We start from the raw sequence: 19449 nt of genomic DNA, 5'->3' as shown, positions 1-19449 counted from the left end.
AGGGGAGGAACAGGAAACAAACCAAATAAGGGCATGGGAAGGCACATGGGGAGCAGGACACACACGAAACATGGAACAGAGTCTGACAATATAAGTATATACTATATAATTAAAATACATTTCTTTTAAATGTATAGCATATTTTTTAATAAGGCAACAACATATGATAGATACGATAGGACAAAACAAATACAGTGCAGCACGAAGCGCTTACAATGTGCGCATCCGGTGTGCAGAGTGATGCGCCTGAAGCAACACGGCGTCAGGCTGTGACGTCATCATTCTGCACACCGGATGCGCACATTGTAAGCGCTTCATGTTAAAAAAGGGAAGAGAAATTGATGCGTAGTGTATTATATCTGTGCAACAGTTATTGAGCCTTTCTTTTAACGGTTTTAAATTTCAGTTACTGTGCACGTTAAAAACAATTTATAATCTTTTCTACGCCCGTGTTTTGTTCTCACAGACACCTGATAGCAAGTAACAAAACAACATTAAACTCCGGCAAGTAGATAAAGTCCTTTTTGCAAAATCATAGACATGTATTTACAAATCAAGTATAATGGGAACACAGAATGAGCTTGGAGAGAGTTTTACCGAACTGACTGTCGTAACTGAACGCGACCAGGGTTTAAAGACTGACAGCCACAGCGGAGAAAAGAGTTTGTGTGAACTTTAATGTAAGGACTTAAATATTAATATGTAGCTCACATTAAGCTATCGTATGGCTTCAGAAGTAACATGCGACCAGGGTTTAAAGGCTGAACGAATGACTGACAGCGGAGAAAAGAGTTTGTGTGAACTTTAATGTAAGGACTTAAATATTCATATGTAGCTCACATTAAGCAATCATATGGCTTCAGAAGTAACACAGAATAATTCGCACAATCGAGAAAAAAATAAATAAAATCTCGGATTTGGATCGGACCTCTCTGACCGATACCCGATCCGAGAAAAATGGCACTATTGGAGCCGATACCCGATATGAATATCGGATCTGCGCATCCCTAATATATACATATACATATATACTGTATATACATATACCGTATTGGCCCGAATATAAGACGACCCTGATTATATGACATGTCAAAGTCTAGACCCTGAATATAAGACGACCGCGTTTTTTCAGATGTATTTCCAAGAAAAAAACATCGTCTTATATTCGGGACAATACGGTATGTATGTATATTTGTCACGTTTATGGTCTGTTTTTGTTTTGTTTTCACTCTGTTCCTGCCTCCTGTTTCTGTATGCCCTTATTTGGTTTCCTTTCAGTTCCTGTCCTGATTATGCTTATTTGTCTGTACACTTGCTATACCACTATGAATTCTGAAGTTTTTTTTTTTTTTAGTTTTATGTGTTCTTTGGTGTGCAGAAATGTATCAATTATATGGACTTATGTTATTTGGTGTCCTGTTTGAGTCTCCAAGTATCCTTTTTTGGAAAGACATCTAAATTTATCTTGAAATATACAGTAAAGCAGAAAATACAGTTATGTGAGAATAATCTTTTGGTTTACTACGGCAAATGATGACAAATGAATGTTTTAAACAAGATACATGGTGTATGCATAATTTCATGATAAGTGTACGATTAATCACAACAAAAAGGGTGTGATTAATTGCGATTAAAAATTAAAATCTATTGACAGCCCCAATTTTAATGTTTAAAGATTGATGTCTTTCGCTTACATCGTTTCACATTTTAACCTCAATTTTAGATTTAAAAAAATTGTTTATAATAAACATTATGCTACAAATGCTTGCACTGAACCCAAAATAACAAGGTCTACTAAGCCTGGAGAAAACTATTTATTAATATTCCCAAGCATTCGTGTTTTTTGCCATCTTTGCTGCAATGACTACCAAAAAATGAAGCTGAACCTCTACAGATGACCTCCAAACCCAGTGTCCCACCCTCTGCTGATGTCATCCTTCACATGGCGAGATGATTTGTTCTTTTGATGTATTTCTTCAAAGGGCTTATTTGACTGCAGCTGTCTTCCTTCTTTGCACGCCTTAGTGTTGCCCTTGGATAAAGAAAATTAGCCACAAAAATGGATAATTCACATCTTTTTGTGGTTGGACTCAAAAGCCAGGCACTCCTGCTTTCCTGTGATAGCTGTCAGTGCGCATTCTTGTGTAGTATTCCCGAGGTGAGTCGAGTCTGACCCTCGCGCCTGTGAAGACACACGAGGTAACATCACGAGCAGGACTACGTTAGCTCACCGGTTTAATACAATACCAAACATGTCTATCAGAGGAAAGGTTTATCCCCTGTGAGCTTTAGTGAGTGCTAACCCAATGCAGTTCACTACAAACACTACCATAAGCTTCAGATCGCAGCCTAAGACTGGATTTAATTCAGCTCGTGTGTGCTTAGGATGCAAAATCTATGAGTCCCCGGAACTGGAAAGAGATCACAATCAAGATGAATTCAAACATAATCCCTGCTTCTATAGCCGGCTTAAAAGTGTGATATACAATGTATGTTCAAAAGGTTTCATATAATCCTGGAAGTAGAAAGTTAATTCAGAAAACACAATCATTCTGGAACTGAAAACTGGAGGCATGTGGTATACAGTATAAAAAAGTATAATTTTTTACGAAAATATGAATGGTGCAAAACTCACTGCCACAATGTTTTGAAGGCTTGATAAATGTTTGTAGTGGTACTAGGAGGTTGCTAGAATGTTGGTTACTAAGATATAAAGAGTGGTAGCTACAGCATTGCTAGTTCATTTGTCTTCTAGGTGGTTATTAGCAGTGCTGGATAGATACAAACTGTAATCCGTTACTGATTACAAATTACATAATGGAAATTAGTAACAATCTGTTGGATTACACCTATTAGGTAATGTATTCTGAGTACTTTCTGACTACTTTTGACCTAACTCGTAAGAAAATACTTTGTTCTTTATCAACATCAAGAAGTGCATCAAACATTACATTACATCAAGGTTACCCAAACTGGGGTTTGTGAGGTGATGAAAAGTTAATAATTAAATCAGAAAATGTCAAATTAAACTGTGTGGCCTTTCCATTTTCTGTGTAATTATAGTCACCTGACTAGTGGCTGGTGTGTGCAATAGATTATGAATAATTTACTGCCATTGTGTAAATAATATGTAATCATGTAATCTATAAAAAAGAAACTGTAATCTGATTATGAGTCTGAAATCTGAAAATGCAATACTTAAAAGTACTTCATTTTTAGAATCTGATTACGTAATCCAGATTACATGTAATCAGTTACTATCCAGCACTGGTTAAGTATTGCTTGGATGTTGTAGATAGTTGGTCAAAAGAGCCCACTCCCAGTCTCTATGATATTCTGGTCTTTCAAAACATCTATGGTTCCTCCAATAATTCAAGTCTATGGGATTTTCTTGCCTGTTATTCTAGGTGAAAATCTTATGTCTGGCTGCTTACAGAAGTAACAGCATGCCTCATCAAGTTGCAAGATTGGAGGTGTAATTTATAATTCATTTCCATAGCACAAACAATGGTGGGACAAGATACATTCTGAAGTTTAATACTTAATGTTAAGGAATTAGTTAAAATCCCCAAGTAGGGGCAATAGTAGTCTAATTGTGATACTTACTTCAGCAAGCAAAACTAATTAACAACAGCAAGGCTCAAGCAGGCAATGCACTCCAACAGAAACAGGTCATCAGATTCAAAGCAACTGCTTTGGGATTTTCAAGAGGTCAAAGTTTAATGATAGTGGGCAAAGAAAAGGGCAAGAAACCTTATTTTGTAGGCTACATACAGCTTACAACGATCTTTCCCCACATTGCTCTCCGTTACTGCAGTGCTCAAACATAATGACGAAGATGGAATTGTTTATTTTGGCTAAAAGCAATATCCTAAAAAAAAAAAAAAATTCTTTTTTTTTTCTTTCAAACAAATTTTGAGTACAATCAGCAGGCACATTCGACACTAATCATTTTCTTTTCCTTCAAGCAAACCCTTTCTCACACACACACACACACACACACACACACTTATCAGTTGGTATTCATGCGTTCTGCAAGTTGATAATATACAGTCTGTTGGGAGAGACGGGAATTAGATTTTAAAGTGGTTTAGCAGCTCCATACAGCAAAATGTGGATACCCAGAGAGCATTAACAGCAAATATACATACATCCATATCTATAGCTATATACTGTATATAGTGCTGGGTAGTAACCGATTACATGTAATCTGAATTATGTAATCAGATTCCAAAATTAAGTACTTGTAATTAAGATTATATACATTTTAAAGTGCTCAAGATCAGATTACAGTTATTTTCCTTTCTAAAAGATCCTACCACTTATATACATTTGGAAAGTCTTCTAGTTTTATGGAACTGCACACACCAGCTACTAGTCAGGTCACTATAATTACACAGAAAATGGAAAGGCCACACAATTAGTTAAATTAGACATTTTTGTGATTTAATTATTAGCTTTTCATCACCTCACAAACCCCAGTTTGGAAAACCTTGGTGTAATGTAATGTTTAATGCACTTTAATGCACTTTGCAAGCTGATGACAGAAGACCCCAGCATCCACCTGAGCAAAATATATTAATTAAGTCATTTGCTCTTATTGTGTATTAACGCCATTAGGATGATAAAAAAAAGTGTGACTCAGACTTAAAAAATAAGCAAACGTGAACATTGATTTTAAGAAGCTAAATATGGCAAACCCCGGTTTAAATGCATACAAACAGGAATGCTTATTTCATTTAAGCCTGTTCTCAGTCGGCATGTCCTCAGAACAATTACAGACTGCTTGCTGCTGCAGCTGCGTAAATGCTATAGCTTATACTTAGTATTTCTCTCCTGCATACGAATGCAAAACTGTTTAACATGACACTTAGTTTAAACTTGTTTATGGTTGCTCATTTAGAAATTGATTAGGCAGACCACGCAATATGCATAGTGATAAGCATAAAAGAGTATTCACTTATCTTAAAGGTTTATTTCAGATGCTTTCTGAAGTGCGCTGCAACTGCTCCAGCAAGCACTAGTCGAGTATTTGAATGATTGCACAGCAAGCTCATTGGCTGCTGATACAAAAACAACCAATCAGCTGCGTCACGTGAATAATGATGTTATCATGTCAGATTGAGTTAGAATATATCAGCCTGCGCCATCTAAAGTTTCATGAGAGAACTTTGTATTTAATAGAAGTTAATTGATAAATAAAATCTATATTATATTATTTTTTTGAAAGCATTTGAAAGCTTTACAGTATTTTTAAACAAGTGCCTAAAACTTTTCACAGTATTGTAACTTTGCAGGTAGGTTTCTTAAAGCGTCTTAGAGATGTTGCCCTAGTTCCTCTGTATTTAGTCTGTCTCCGTTTTTTCTGATTCTTCATGTAATCCCAGATGGACTGGATGATGGTGAGATCAGATCTCTGTGTGGAGCACTAGCTGTTGTCAGACTCCTTGTGCATACAAATATCTCACTGGATTATTAAAATTAATGGCAAAAAGAATGTTTGGTAATGTAAACTGATATTTCCTACTGACACACTACAGCAGTAGTGTGTATATATATATATATATATATATATATATATATATATATATTTGTATGTATGTATCTATGAATGTATGATACATACTTTTACTTGAGTAGGTACACATGACAGACAGACAGATGGATAGATATTATATTATATTAATTTATGTAATAATAATGACAGAAATAAATAAAAGCTATAAAAACTCTCTCTCTCTATATATATATACATATAAATTTATTTTACTATACAAACAACAGATTAAAATCGGTGAATTTGACAACTATTTGATCACTACAACAGCTAGAAGAAATGAGAACAGCAGTTTAAAGAAATCTCTATCAAAGTCGCTGGCCTCTCCTGTACCTGTGTGCTCCATGGAGACTGTAAGAGACATAAAGAGCTCTATAGAGGGTCATATGAAGAATCTCTTTGTCACAGACCACTGGCTGATAGGAAGAGCTGCTCTCTCCTGCATTAACCTGAGAGAGGTCGGGCAGACACCTCTGTGATTACCGCAAAGGGCCTTGAGTGGACGCAGGCAGGTATTCATGAATGGCTTTGTACTCATGCATGCTCGAATGTGCAAGCGTATAAAGTGGCATGGGTCTGTGTACGTGATTCAGGAAAGGTCGGAAGGGAAGGACATCGTTGGAGGGAAATGTAATTATGGGACGAAATTAACTCATCTTGTTTAGAGGTACTAGTCATTTGAAAGAGGATGTCTTTTGAGGAAAATAGAAAAAGAAAAGGGTAAGAAAGAGGACAAATAGCAGCTTATTCTCATGAAGACGACAGGAAAGATAGTGGTTGTGCTGCTGGTGTGTGGCGACGTGTCTGACAGTGTGCTACACAAACAGGAAGCTGAATGGAACAGTCAATAATCATTATCTGGCACAGCGAGTGCATGTATTTAAGTACGGGAATGCATTCAAACTCTGTTTTCAAAGGTAAAATATAATCATACCCAATCAGCTGCGATTATTTCTTTCAGATGTCTTTAAGATTTACTTTCAAAAGCACAGAAGGTGTCCTGAAGCATACTGCGGCCATCAAATATCAAGGCGCATGGTAGACATACAGCCGTAGCAAATACAGGGTATTACATACTCTATTTAGTTAAAATTAGTGTAATAACGATCACTCACTACGTCAGTGCCCTTGATTCCAGAATTTTCTCCATAGGAATTTATTGAAAGTTTCAAAAAAACTTTCAATAAAGAGCCATGAAACAAATCAACCAGCTCTGAGATGAAACACAACATTACAAACTTTTTGAAGCAAAACAACATTTGAAAATCAGAGAAAACGCCAAAGGCTGTGTACGTCTTTTATGAGGCAATGAACTACGCAGCCCATGAAGCACTGTAGATGACGTAATTGAAATTGTTGAATTTAAAATTATTCATAGACATACAAAGTACAAAATGAAATATATTTGAAGTTTATTACTAAATAGTCAAATATATACACAACCATAATTTATTTAAGATACTGGAGAGATTCAGATTTTATGTTATTAGAATAAGTATTTCTATAAAGAAAGTCAATAGGATTTTTAATGCTGAGCTCCAACGATCAGCCTGGCTTGTGAATATTAATTAGATTACATCAGGAAAGTAGCCATATTAGGAGCACACACAGATTATGATGATGAAACATCACCAACAGATGATGAAAATGTTGGGTCTAAAAATTGACATTTTTATGCAACCACCTACATGTTTATTCAGTGCACTCTGGTCAAGCAAATGAAGCTCTTAAAATACAATTATTACTGTCCAAAAATTGGGCAGGGGACCCTCAGAAATTTCTAAAAGTGCCAGAAATGTTCTAACGGTTGGTAAGTCCCTGATTGTTGCACTCAATATTCCACTCAAGTGTGGTAGGGGTTAAAAATAACAATGCATTATTCAGACCAGTCAAATGCATGAATACATGAATAAGTTGTAAAAAGCTCTCCCATCTGGTATTAGAAGCGAAAGCGTGGAAAATGTGCCTTTAATTAACAAATAGATATATGTTGCAAGCTGATTAGAGACCCCAGCATCCACCTGAGCAAAATATATTAATTAAGTCATTTGCTCTTATTGTGTATTAACGCCATTAGGATGATAAAAAAAAGTGTGACTCAGACTTAAAAAATAAGCAAACGTGAACATTGATTTTAAGAAGCTAAATATGGCAAACCCCGGTTTAAATGCATACAAACAGGAATGCTTATTTCATTTAAGCCTGTTCTCAGTCGGCATGTCCTCAGAACAATTACAGACTGCTTGCTGCTGCAGCTGCGTAAATGCTATAGCTTATACTTAGTATTTCTCTCCTGCATACGAATGCAAAACTGTTTAACATGACACTTAGTTTAAACTTGTTTATGGTTGCTCATTTAGAAATTGATTAGGCAGACCACGCAATATGCATAGTGATAAGCATAAAAGAGTATTCACTTATCTTAAAGGTTTATTTCAGATGCTTTCTGAAGTGCGCTGCAACTGCTCCAGCAAGCACTAGTCGAGTATTTGAATGATTGCACAGCAAGCTCATTGGCTGCTGATACAAAAACAACCAATCAGCTGCGTCACGTGAATAATGATGTTATCATGTCAGATTGAGTTAGAATATATCAGCCTGCGCCATCTAAAGTTTCATGAGAGAACTTTGTATTTAATAGAAGTTAATTGATAAATAAAATCTATATTATATTATTTTTTTGAAAGCATTTGAAAGCTTTACAGTATTTTTAAACAAGTGCCTAAAACTTTTCACAGTATTGTAACTTTGCAGGTAGGTTTCTTAAAGCGTCTTAGAGATGTTGCCCTAGTTCCTCTGTATTTAGTCTGTCTCCGTTTTTTCTGATTCTTCATGTAATCCCAGATGGACTGGATGATGGTGAGATCAGATCTCTGTGTGGAGCACTAGCTGTTGTCAGACTCCTTGTGCATACAAATATCTCACTGGATTATTAAAATTAATGGCAAAAAGAATGTTTGGTAATGTAAACTGATATTTCCTACTGACACACTACAGCAAAAGTTAGAAATAACTGATTTAAAACAGTTTTTTTTTTGTTGTTGGTGATAAAAGTGCCAGAAATGTTCTAACGGTTGGTAAGTCCCTGATTGTTGCACTCAATATTCCACTCAAGTGTGGTAGGGGTTAAAAATAACAATGCATTATTCAGACCAGTCAAATGCATGAATACATGAATAAGTTGTAAAAAGCTCTCCCATCTGGTATTAGAAGCGAAAGCGTGGAAAATGTGCCTTTTTAATGTGCTCGTCCTGCTGTAATCTACCTTATCTCACTTCAACACTACATCCTCCCCCTTCGGAAGTGTGCAGGACGGCAGGGAGAGAGAGAGAGACTGAGGAGGAGAGCGAGGGAAACAGATTTGTATAAGAAGTATACTCATTCTCCAGGGGATAAGCAGCAGAATGAAGCTCTGGTGATGGCATTGATCATATTCTCGCCGACATCTGGGTGTTTTTTTGTGAGCCTATATAGAGTAGCTGTGTGGTAGTGTTGGTATAAGACAAGCTACATGTGATATACCAGATTTGAGCCTGATGGAACCCAACATGGGGGTCCAAAATTTTGAAACCACATTAATAGCTTAGGATTTAAAATCAAATGGTTTTAAATTTGAAATGACTACTTGTTTGGGTCAAAGCATCACATTTACAGAGCGGGTTTAGGCTTTATTGCCCTGTGCAGACCCCCATAGACCCCAATACTATTTACCAGAACCATGCAGGATCATTTTAGCAAAATTTTTCAGATGAGAAGATCACACTGGTTTTTGGCTGAATGTGTTTTTCAGAGAGAAAAAAAAAACATCTCTATGATGGATGTTGCTAGATCACAGAGTATCTGCTTCCAGAATTCATTTAGGGAACTCCATTATTGAAGGAGAGTGTCGATCTTGCTATAATTGTGTGCCGGTGGACAGGCCCAGACTGTGTAGCAGACGTAACCCAAGCTAAATTTAGTCTGAGAGCGAGAAACTGCAGGGGTTTTTCTCATATGGAGCAAGGAAGCCAAGACGCCACTGATGAGTGTGAATTGAGTCTCCTGTCACGGAGACAGGTGAATGTGTTGTGGCGAGCATCTACACGCACGAGCACGGGAGCCGACGTAGGGGTCGAACAGGGTGAGTGAAAAACTCATTTGCACGAGGCAGGGTTGGCTGCATGCCATCATCGGCGGCTGCCGTGCTCAGTGGCCGTGGAGGTGTCACCAGTGCCTGAATAACGAGCCATCACAGGGAACAATCAACCAAACTGGACATTAGTTTCAAATCATGTCTCTAATAAGGGAAACAAAAGTGCAATCACGCACACCTAAACCATTAACAAATCCTTAAAGGGGTCATATGATGCGATTTAAATCTGATCCGTGCTGGTCGCTGAGGAAATACATCAACTTCGCGCTGTGGATCGCCGGATTCCGGAGTCCAGCCCGGGGTCGTCACATGTGGTTGCCGCACGCCCGCCGGACGCTCCTTCGTCGAATCCACCGGCCGCGCCGTTCTCAAGCCTGCCCGCCGCCGCTCACTCTAGCCGGCGTCCTCCGCTCACTCTAGTCGCCGGCCTCCGCTCACTCTAGCCCGCCGTGTGACAAAATAATGTTCTTTTTAGCAACATCATATGACCCCTTTAAATTTGATGAGTGTAATTTATCATTGTTAAATACAGTATTTTATATAATTCCAATACAGACAAAACTATAAACAGCACAACTGTAGGTTGACAAGGCATAAACTTTACTTAAAGGTGCACTAAGCAATATTTGAAAAACACTTTTGACCACAATGTTGGACCGAGTCCCAAAACACACTTGCTGCCAATCAGCAGTAAGGGGCGTGTCTAGTAATGATAGGGAGAAGAGAGCACTCAGTGAGTGCACAGGACGGATATTAGCAGATCGACTATAGATAGCGAGAGATGGCAGATAAAAAAATAAATAAAATTTCGGAGGAGCAAAACATTAAAAAGAAGGGTTACGATCAGGTAAGAGGTAGGACTGTGTAAATACTGGAGCAGCTTTCCAGCGGTGGAGAGAACTCAAGGAGCGGGAAGGCCTGGAATTGGACGCCGAGGTTGCTTTGTTTCTTCTTGATAGGTGAGTTACATTAATTTTTACGTTGAATTACCATAGTAACACACATCGCTTTCACTTATTGATGACATCATACCCTCGGCCGGCAGGCATAGCAGATTCCGCCATCGTCGCTGCCGGGGTTGTGTACGTACGTGTGGGGCGGAGTTAACAAAATAGGGGAGGTCTTGTTGGGGTATGGGCGTGTTTGTTTTGGTGATTTTAAATATCAACATAGTTTAGCAAAAATCGCTTAGTGCACCTTTAAAGGGGTCATATGATGCGATTTCATTCATACCTCGCTTTTTCAGACCGATGAGTTTTGTAAAAATCGACGCGTTTCAAAAAGGCGGGGCATAGAGGAGAAACAATAATGTACAATATGTGGAAAATAATGTGTTTTTTTAACTTTAAACCGCATAAACACATTTCATTACACCAAATACACAAAATAATGTTCTTTTTAGCAGCATCATATGACCCCTTTAAATAAAATAACGTGTTGAAGAGAGGTGTACGGTTACATTTTTAAGTGATCTAACTTGAAATTTTACACTGAAAACAAACTAAAGCAAAACATAAAGCAAAGCAAAAAAATTAAATTAAATAAACAAACCAAGCACCACAAAACAATAAAAAACAAAGCAAAGAAAAAACAAAACAAAAACAAAACAAAACATAAAACAAAATGTGAAAAATTCCCATATACAAACCCAAGGTTTATACCTGAATATTATATGTGGTACAAGAAACTGCATAGCAACACTCCAACAACACACCACTCCTTTTAGCATCGAGCTGTAATAAATAATAATTTCAGAATAAATAAATAATTGAATATATATGAAATAGACATGAAAACTTTGCTGAAAGGTGACACTAAGATGACATTTTCTGTGACACTAGTGCGACTATATACATATATACACACACTCACACACAGACACACACACACACACACGTAAATACACACACTCATAGATATACAGATATACATATATAAATATATATACGCACTTCACCTTTCAGCAAAGCTTATATTTAAGCTCACCTTTATCTACATCCAAGTATTATTAATCAACTATTTCTTTGAACACATTCTATCCTTTTCTTCTGATATGAATCACTATTATGATGCATTCAAACAGTATATCCCTGTGCTACTTAGTTGCTTTAGTTACAGTTGCTTTAATATTGACTAAGATGTGTTTGCAGAAAGATCATAAATCAACAGTCTCTCATGGCTGCTGCTGCAAGCGTTATGTGCTTGGATGAACGTCAGCTTTGACATTATTAAAGGACAGTAAATATGCATGTAGTGCCCTATATACGTGAGAATCGGTTGACAGAGTGTGAGAAGCAACCGAGGGGAAAAATGGCCCATATGTGTCCAACAGTATCAACACCTGGAGTTATAGCAGGTAAAGCATCTGAAAGAAATGAGCCATACTTCCCAAGTGAAGGAACACAGTTTCAGCCGTCAATAACGGGACACACATATTGATTCCTCCATTAAGCAGCTTCCCATGATACCCTGAGGTTAAGGCTTTTCCACCCCTGCTCTTCTGTACAGCAGAATAACCTCATTTAGACAACAGAAGCCGACAGTTTCAGCCTCTGCGGCTAGTTTAAGTTGTAGGCCTGGTTTAGGGAGTGAATATTTGATGCACAGATTTTACCACCTCCGTGCTGCGGGTACTCAAAAGTGGTTTTCATCAACCGAGTCAGGCTGGAGGTGAAGAGACGTTAATGTTTAAAAAAAGACAGAGTGAGAAAAGAGAGTGCTCCTGGCAATCACAGTAATTCCAGATGTGCTCTGCACACATATGATCAATCCTTTCATTGATCAATCTCTCTGGCCCAATGCTCCGCTGAACCGCTGCCAATCCAGATGAGCTCCAGCATACGGCCCACCTGAAATGAGCTCCACACACACTCCACTTCTTTCCTCCACTTGCTGACTGACTCGCTCACTCACACAAACAGCTGGAGACTCTGTTTACCCACCGGAGTTCAATATTATCGAAGCACCCATGTTCCCCTGCTCATCTTTAAAAACAGGGCACCTCTCTGTATTTCTTTTTCTGTATCACCTTTTATCCCGTGCACGTGGTGCAAATTAACCCTTTGCCACTCCTGCCAATGCAGTGTAAATTGAAAACCCCTACCAGCTATAAATGTTTATTTTGGCCACTCAGCTGCATTTTGATTTTGATTCAGTTTCTGAAAAAAATGATTAATCAGTACAGCCATTTTCAACATCGATAATGATCATAATATATGTTTCTTGAGCAGAAAATCATTATATTAGAATGATTTCTGAAGGATCATGTGACACTGAAGACTGGAGTAATGGCTGCTGAAAATTCAGTTTTGACATTACAGGAATAAATTACATTTTAAAATGTATTATAATAGAAAACAGGTATTTTAAATGGTAGTAGAGTTTTACAGTTTTTTTTCTTCATGTTTTTACTCTATTTTTGATTAAATAAATGCTTTGGTTAAAAATTAAAACAATCTTACGACCCCAAAGGCCAAGGGTTAATTTTGGATGCTGCACCACCGGATTAGATGTTGGCAAAAGATGGTAGCTAACCTGACTCTCATCTCCCACCTCAACCTCTCTACCCAAGAGAAACACTGAAACGGCTGTTATCTATGGCCGCTGATCCCATTTGAGCGAGAGCAATATGAACCCTGATAGCCACACTGTCAATTTCATTAGCACAATAGCAGGGAGGCTAGTGCCCATTAAAGCCCTGCTGCGGAGCCTAGCATGGAGATTAGCATGGAGCCAAACTTCAACTGCATTAACACACCGGGACAGTGTGATCTTTAGTGCGTTTCTCAATGGAGGCTGGAGTTCACTGGTAGGCTGGAGCTCTCATTCCTCAGGACTGATCATTTCCTGCTAGACAGCATGTGAGGTGGCTAATTAGAGCTCTTTGAAGGCTTTGTACGGCATGTTCCACCGAATCACATAATTATGGCTCACGCTGGCCAGGCCAACTGCCACAGAGCCCGTTTAATGATGGGCCACATTTCACATATTAGTTATCATTCATGGAAATAAACTGATTGGAATATACATGATGAACAGAAAACACAAAACTCACATTCTCCACGCCATAGAAGATCTATCCATGCTGGGGTTCATGAATATGGAAACATTGGGATAATATGGGGATAATTATTGTTTTTGGCATGTATCAAAAATGCTTGAATTTAAAAATAAAATGTGTGAGCAAGTAGAAGGGTGTTAATATAGTATCTTAAATCACTAAGTATAAGTATAGTAAAAACTTCTGTGTAGTAAATCCAACTTGTGAGGATGGTCCAAATTAGACTAACTTAAAGAGTAAAAACTTATAAAGAGCCAAATAATAAATAATAAATAACCAAAAGTTTTGTAAGGATAAGTTTTCAATAAATAAGTAAACAAATAAACAAAACTTCTTGCAATGTGCAGTATTTAGTTTTTTTTTTTTTTTAGGTTGAATATTTATATATTAAATAGTTTTTTATTTAAATTGAATTGGAAACGTTTTTTCATCTAGAAACAGACTAATGTAACTTTTTTACAGATTAATATTTGAATTTTTGCTTTAGTACAATGACAATACGCACTTTAATTAAAACAAATAAATTTGATTAAATTATAAATTTTGCAAACAACATGTATTTATAATATCATGTTTACTATTTTTCTTACACAGTATATAATGTTTATACATAAAAATGACTGACCTCGAAAGGATATCATTATATTTTGGGGTCCTTTGCATAAAAAAAAAAGAAAAAAATCCTCTGGTGTAAGAAACATGCTTCACTGTTTAACACTAGAACCGTTTTTCAAATGTATATAACAGATTTAAAATAAAACATTCAAGTCTCCCAGTCATTGACTTTTACTAAAATTATGTAATTTACAATCCAATGTTGTTAAAAATTATTTAAATAAAACCAGATCAAAAAACGGGGCATTTGTACTTATAAGCGCCAGCGGGTCAAATTTACCCGCTATATAATGCATGTATTTTATCCTCGACGCTCTCCACATCAACCTCCTCGGAGGAAGATAGGAGAAGCGCCGAGCCCGCTCTCCGGGGGGAAGTAGCCGCAGAACGGGCTTCCGATCCCAGCGAGCGGGCAGTGGATCTGGCAGGTGAGGAAGAAGATAGGGACTCGCCCGTCTCCATTCCCTCCACCAGATCCAGCTGCGAACCCCACGAGTGCAGGTGCCTCTTCGCCTCGGCGGAAGCGGCGCCAGCACCGTGAGGAACGCTGGTGAAGGCTCCCTCCTCAAAGAGAGCCTTCCGGGAGCGAAGCAAACGCAGCGGCAACTGCTCACAATGCAGACAGTCGGCCCTCTCGAGAGCCGACGCCGCGTGCTCCGCTCCCAAGCAGACCACGCACAAACTGTGTGTATCCCCGCTCGTGATGTAGCGTGGGCAGGGAGGAACACACAGTCTGTAACGCGATCTGCTTTCGCCCTTTTTTGTCTTTTGCTTAGACATCTTTTATCTCTGCTGGAGCTTATATTTTGAATGCTTGTGCACTTTTTGGACAGACAACAATAAATAAGACTCACAGAACATAAATCGTGACCGACACACACAGAGAGCTTTGCTGAATGACAGAAAGCTAGCGCCGGCTGCACCTCACGTGCTTTTAAATCTTCCTGGTCATGACGTCACCCGCCGCTGACGTCTCGCCCATCGTTCGACTGATTACACATATGATTCAGAGCTTGGTATCGCTGAAGGCGTTCCCCTAGCGTTTTCCGACGCAGCTCGAGTTCCCGAAGGGGAACTCCTTTTGTGTTCCACGGAGAAAAAAGAGAGTTTGGAAAGACATAAGGATGATTTTTAGTGAATTTTCCCTTTAATTTAAGAACAACAGTCAGGAGGTCCTAACAAGTATAGATGTACTGATTTTTGCATGTGACTAGACTTACCACAGGGGCCTCTGCGCATCACCTTGATGCGTCTCTGTGTATTGCACTGGGCCTTCTCCAGCTCACACTCATTGGAGTAGGTAGAGGAGTCAGAACCACACACCGGCGCCACCACAGACGTACATACAATTTTCTTACAAACACACTCTCCTTTAGAGGGGTCAGTGGGGTCTCTCTCACACACCGCTCCAAATCCACACAGCTTTCCTCTGCAACCTGCAAAGAGACACAGACATAAGAATCAATTTTAGAAAGCCACAATCATATGACAAGTGCAGCGTTCTAGAACACCAGACATATGAGGATGGAACAAAAGATCCTTGTAAAAAAGCTCATACAAAGTAGCATTCATGACCTTTAGAACTCCTGTCTGAAGAGACGTACAGCATTATTATTGTTGCTTTCTTTTATTATTTTGCTTTCTTTTTTTGTTACTTGTCTCAACATAAGCACTCTGTTAGGAAGATCTGGTTTTAGACAGTTCATTCAAAAATGGAAATTGACAATTTAACATTCTAAACCTGCATGACATTCTTTTGCGGAACACAGAATATAAACTTTCAAGCTTCAAAATTGACACAAAAGCACTATAAAAGTGGTCCATACCACTCAAGCAGTATATTCCAAGTCTTCTGAAGCCATATGACCATATAAACAGACTAGAATTTTACTCATTATTCACTGAAAGTATTGACCTTCTCCCTAGTTCTATTCTTGTACTATCTCTACTTTGTTTTTATTTATGAGCATAAAATAAGCATATATAAGTCGATTGATGTATAAGTCATATTTGATCATTTCATTCAGAAATAATGTAAAATAAACTAAACATTTACAAACATTATAAACGTATTTTTGTTCTCCTCACTCCACAACAAATCCAAAACCCAAATACACTGACTAAGCAAATAAAAACAGCGAATAAATAATATGACAAAAACGTCAAACTATTTCCATGTTTTCCCCACAAAATTACTTTTTATTACCAGGACCTGTCTTTTTATTTAAAAGCACACTTTCTTTCTCCCGCTCTCTTTCACAGCATCTTTCTTTCTCCCGTTCTCCCCTACAAACGCACACACATACATTACAGAGCACTGTGGAACAAACTCACACAAACTTGTCAGTGCTGCTGACCCACAAAAATAGTTTTGTAACTGAAAAGCTACATGACATTTCTCAATAATGCTGCTGTTTTTGAAGCAGTTAAATTTACGGATTCGCTATTGGTATTGGTATTGGTAGATGATGCTGCTGAATTATGTTGAGAGCCGGACATGCAGTACTGTGTTAATTCACATGTTTAATCCATCTCTCTCTCTCTCTCTCTCTCAATAACTGCATTATTGTGTATATTAAACGCTGAAGCCTCTGTTACTAGCATTAAAATAAAATGATGTTTTGTAATCAGCAACGGGATTCTGTGATAGAGAACACTGTAACAAGTTTGTTTGCTGTTTTGGGGTGATAATATTATATATTATGTATTATATAAATCCAACCCAGATTATATTACAGAGCGCATTCTAATTCTGACTGAATATACAGTATACGTAACTGTTACAGCACTGCAGACTACCGCGCATCTATTGGATTTTGCTGATATTGCATTAAAAAATAGTTATTTTGGACTATCCGTACATTTCTGCCATATGTACATTAATTGACAGTCACCACTGATAAGCTACCACTAAATATTGTAGAAACTTAATTTGCTGTAAAGATGCTTTGCAATGATTTGTATCGTGAAAAGCGCTGTACAAATAAACTTGACTTGACTATCTGCCTCACGGACCAGATGAAAGTGCCCCGGCCTTAGTTTGCCCCCCTCTGTTCTATAGTGATGAATGGAAACAACCAAAAATATAATTTTTGCCTTCCCATTTGCCCCAACAGCAAATGTAAAAATCCACAATAGCATTTCTATGACTTTCCAAAATAGGAAAAAAATATCAAGAGATTGATTACATTGTCAGAAGAGAGAAGGATGTCAAATTTGCCATCACTCATTGTATTAGAAACAATCATGCAGCAGAATAAATGATGTTCAGTATATTACAGAATTTTCATTTTTGGATCTAAGGAGATGTACAGCATTACAGTTATTTTCTTATTCCAAATCAAAGCAAACACAAGTTTCTGTTGAGAAGGTCTGGTCTTTGATGAGTGATCTTAAACACACACACACACACACACACACACACACACTTGCTCTTTTTCTTTTTCTTATCACGGACTACCAGAACAGGTCCAGACAGGGTGGCATGATCACTCGGTATGCTCCAGGATCTGTCTAGCTGTTCCTGATCACTGACTTTACTTTATACAAGAACACACAAACACATAAAACACACGTACACACAACTTTCCCTTGTTTCTGATACTCCTCTGACATGGTCTCATTCTATTGCTTTCCTGTCTCACAACTGCCATAAAAACACAAACATCCATAATTCTCTCAGGCAGGGTCCACTATAGCAAGAACCCAGAGCTGCCACAAACGGATTGACACCTATCAGGTGAATGCAATAGGCTTTTTTTTTTCTTTTTTATCAGTGTCTGGCTACCTACATAGAATCACACATGTGGAACATGAGTGTGCACACATGAGCTTGAGGCGTGCAGAGAGTTGGATTTAAACTCCGCTGTCAATCCGACATGCACACCTGCCCACTGTTGTCTCTTACACAGTGCTTGTCACCTCTGTGCCTGTTTGAGATTCACCGCAGCACTGTGGTGGCTCGGTCCTTTGTTGATTCTGAGTAAATCAGGTCAAAACCAACAACTTCAGGACACAGTCATACAAACTCCGTGAAAGCCTTCAAATCTCAGTGGGATTGGGCTGCAAAGGACAGCACTTCTTGGAGGCGTGCTCTTCAGCTGCATATCTAGAGACTAATTAAAGAGGCTGGTGTTATTCTTATTATCTTACACTGTATAAATTAATGTTCAGAAGAAAACAATAAAGACACTGAAAAGAAAGTGCAGAAAATAAGACAATTTGTTTTCTTAATCATTATATCATTTTGCTCCTTAACTAATATTGTTATAATCGAATCATTATAATTGTTGTAAACCTTTTACAATTTGCACAAAAATCTATATTCGTCAAGCAAAAATGGACAGCTAGAGAATTAAATAGCTTGCCTTAAAGAAACTTATGAATATATAATATGTGACCCTGGACCACAAAACCAGTCTTAAGTCGCTGAGGTATATTTGTAGCAATAGCTAACAATACATTGTATTGGTCAAAATGATCGATTTTTCTTTTATGTCAAAAAAAATTAGGATATTAAGTAAAGATAATTTTCCATTAAGATATTTTGTAAATTTCCTACCATAAATATATCAAAACTTAATTTTTGATTAGTAATATGCATTGCTAAGAACTTCATTTGGACAATTTAAAGGTGATTTTCTCAATATTTAGATTTTTGCACCCAGATTCCAAATTTTCAAATAGTTGGCCAAATATTGTCCTAACAAAACCATAGGCCTGCATCAATGGAAAGCTTTCAGATGATGTATAAATCTCAATTTAAAAAAATTGACCCTTGAATTGACTGGTTTTGTGGTCCCTATACTTATAGGAAAATATACTTTAGTAATGTTGCAATTTTAAAATTCTGGCCAATAGAGATACATGTTTATGTGATGGAAAAATGGATAAAAATTTGGGACCAAAAATTATTCAGACACTTTGACCTGACTATGTTTTGCTTAAGTGTTATCTGACATTATCAAGATGAATTTGTTCTGACACAATTTAACTCTGAGGTCTTGACATATTTTATTACCATTTTCTAAACTATAGCCAATAAACTGTGATAATGTGTGAAATGTTGAAGGTGTCTGAATAAAT

The 19449-nt window shown here is 37.7% G+C and overlaps 1 protein-coding gene across 1 annotated transcript in view; it reads right to left on the bottom strand.

The window, feature by feature from the left end:
- LOC107716114 (agrin-like) overlaps nt 1–19449 on the bottom strand; it is a 296454-nt gene that overhangs the window by 117456 nt on the left and 159549 nt on the right. Inside the window, 1 exon segment of the mRNA XM_016522443.1 lies at nt 15585–15800. Within this exon segment, the coding sequence (XP_016377929.1) occupies nt 15585–15800 (216 nt within the window).

The sequence above is a fragment of the Sinocyclocheilus rhinocerous genome, unplaced genomic scaffold, assembly GCF_001515625.1.
Source record: "Sinocyclocheilus rhinocerous isolate Xijiao unplaced genomic scaffold, SAMN03320098_v1.1 scaffold148, whole genome shotgun sequence".
In the NCBI taxonomy this organism is placed as follows: Eukaryota; Metazoa; Chordata; class Actinopteri; order Cypriniformes; family Cyprinidae; genus Sinocyclocheilus; species Sinocyclocheilus rhinocerous.
The sequence above is the reverse complement of the archived record's forward strand: the minus strand, read 5'-3'. Positions and strand labels throughout refer to the sequence as shown.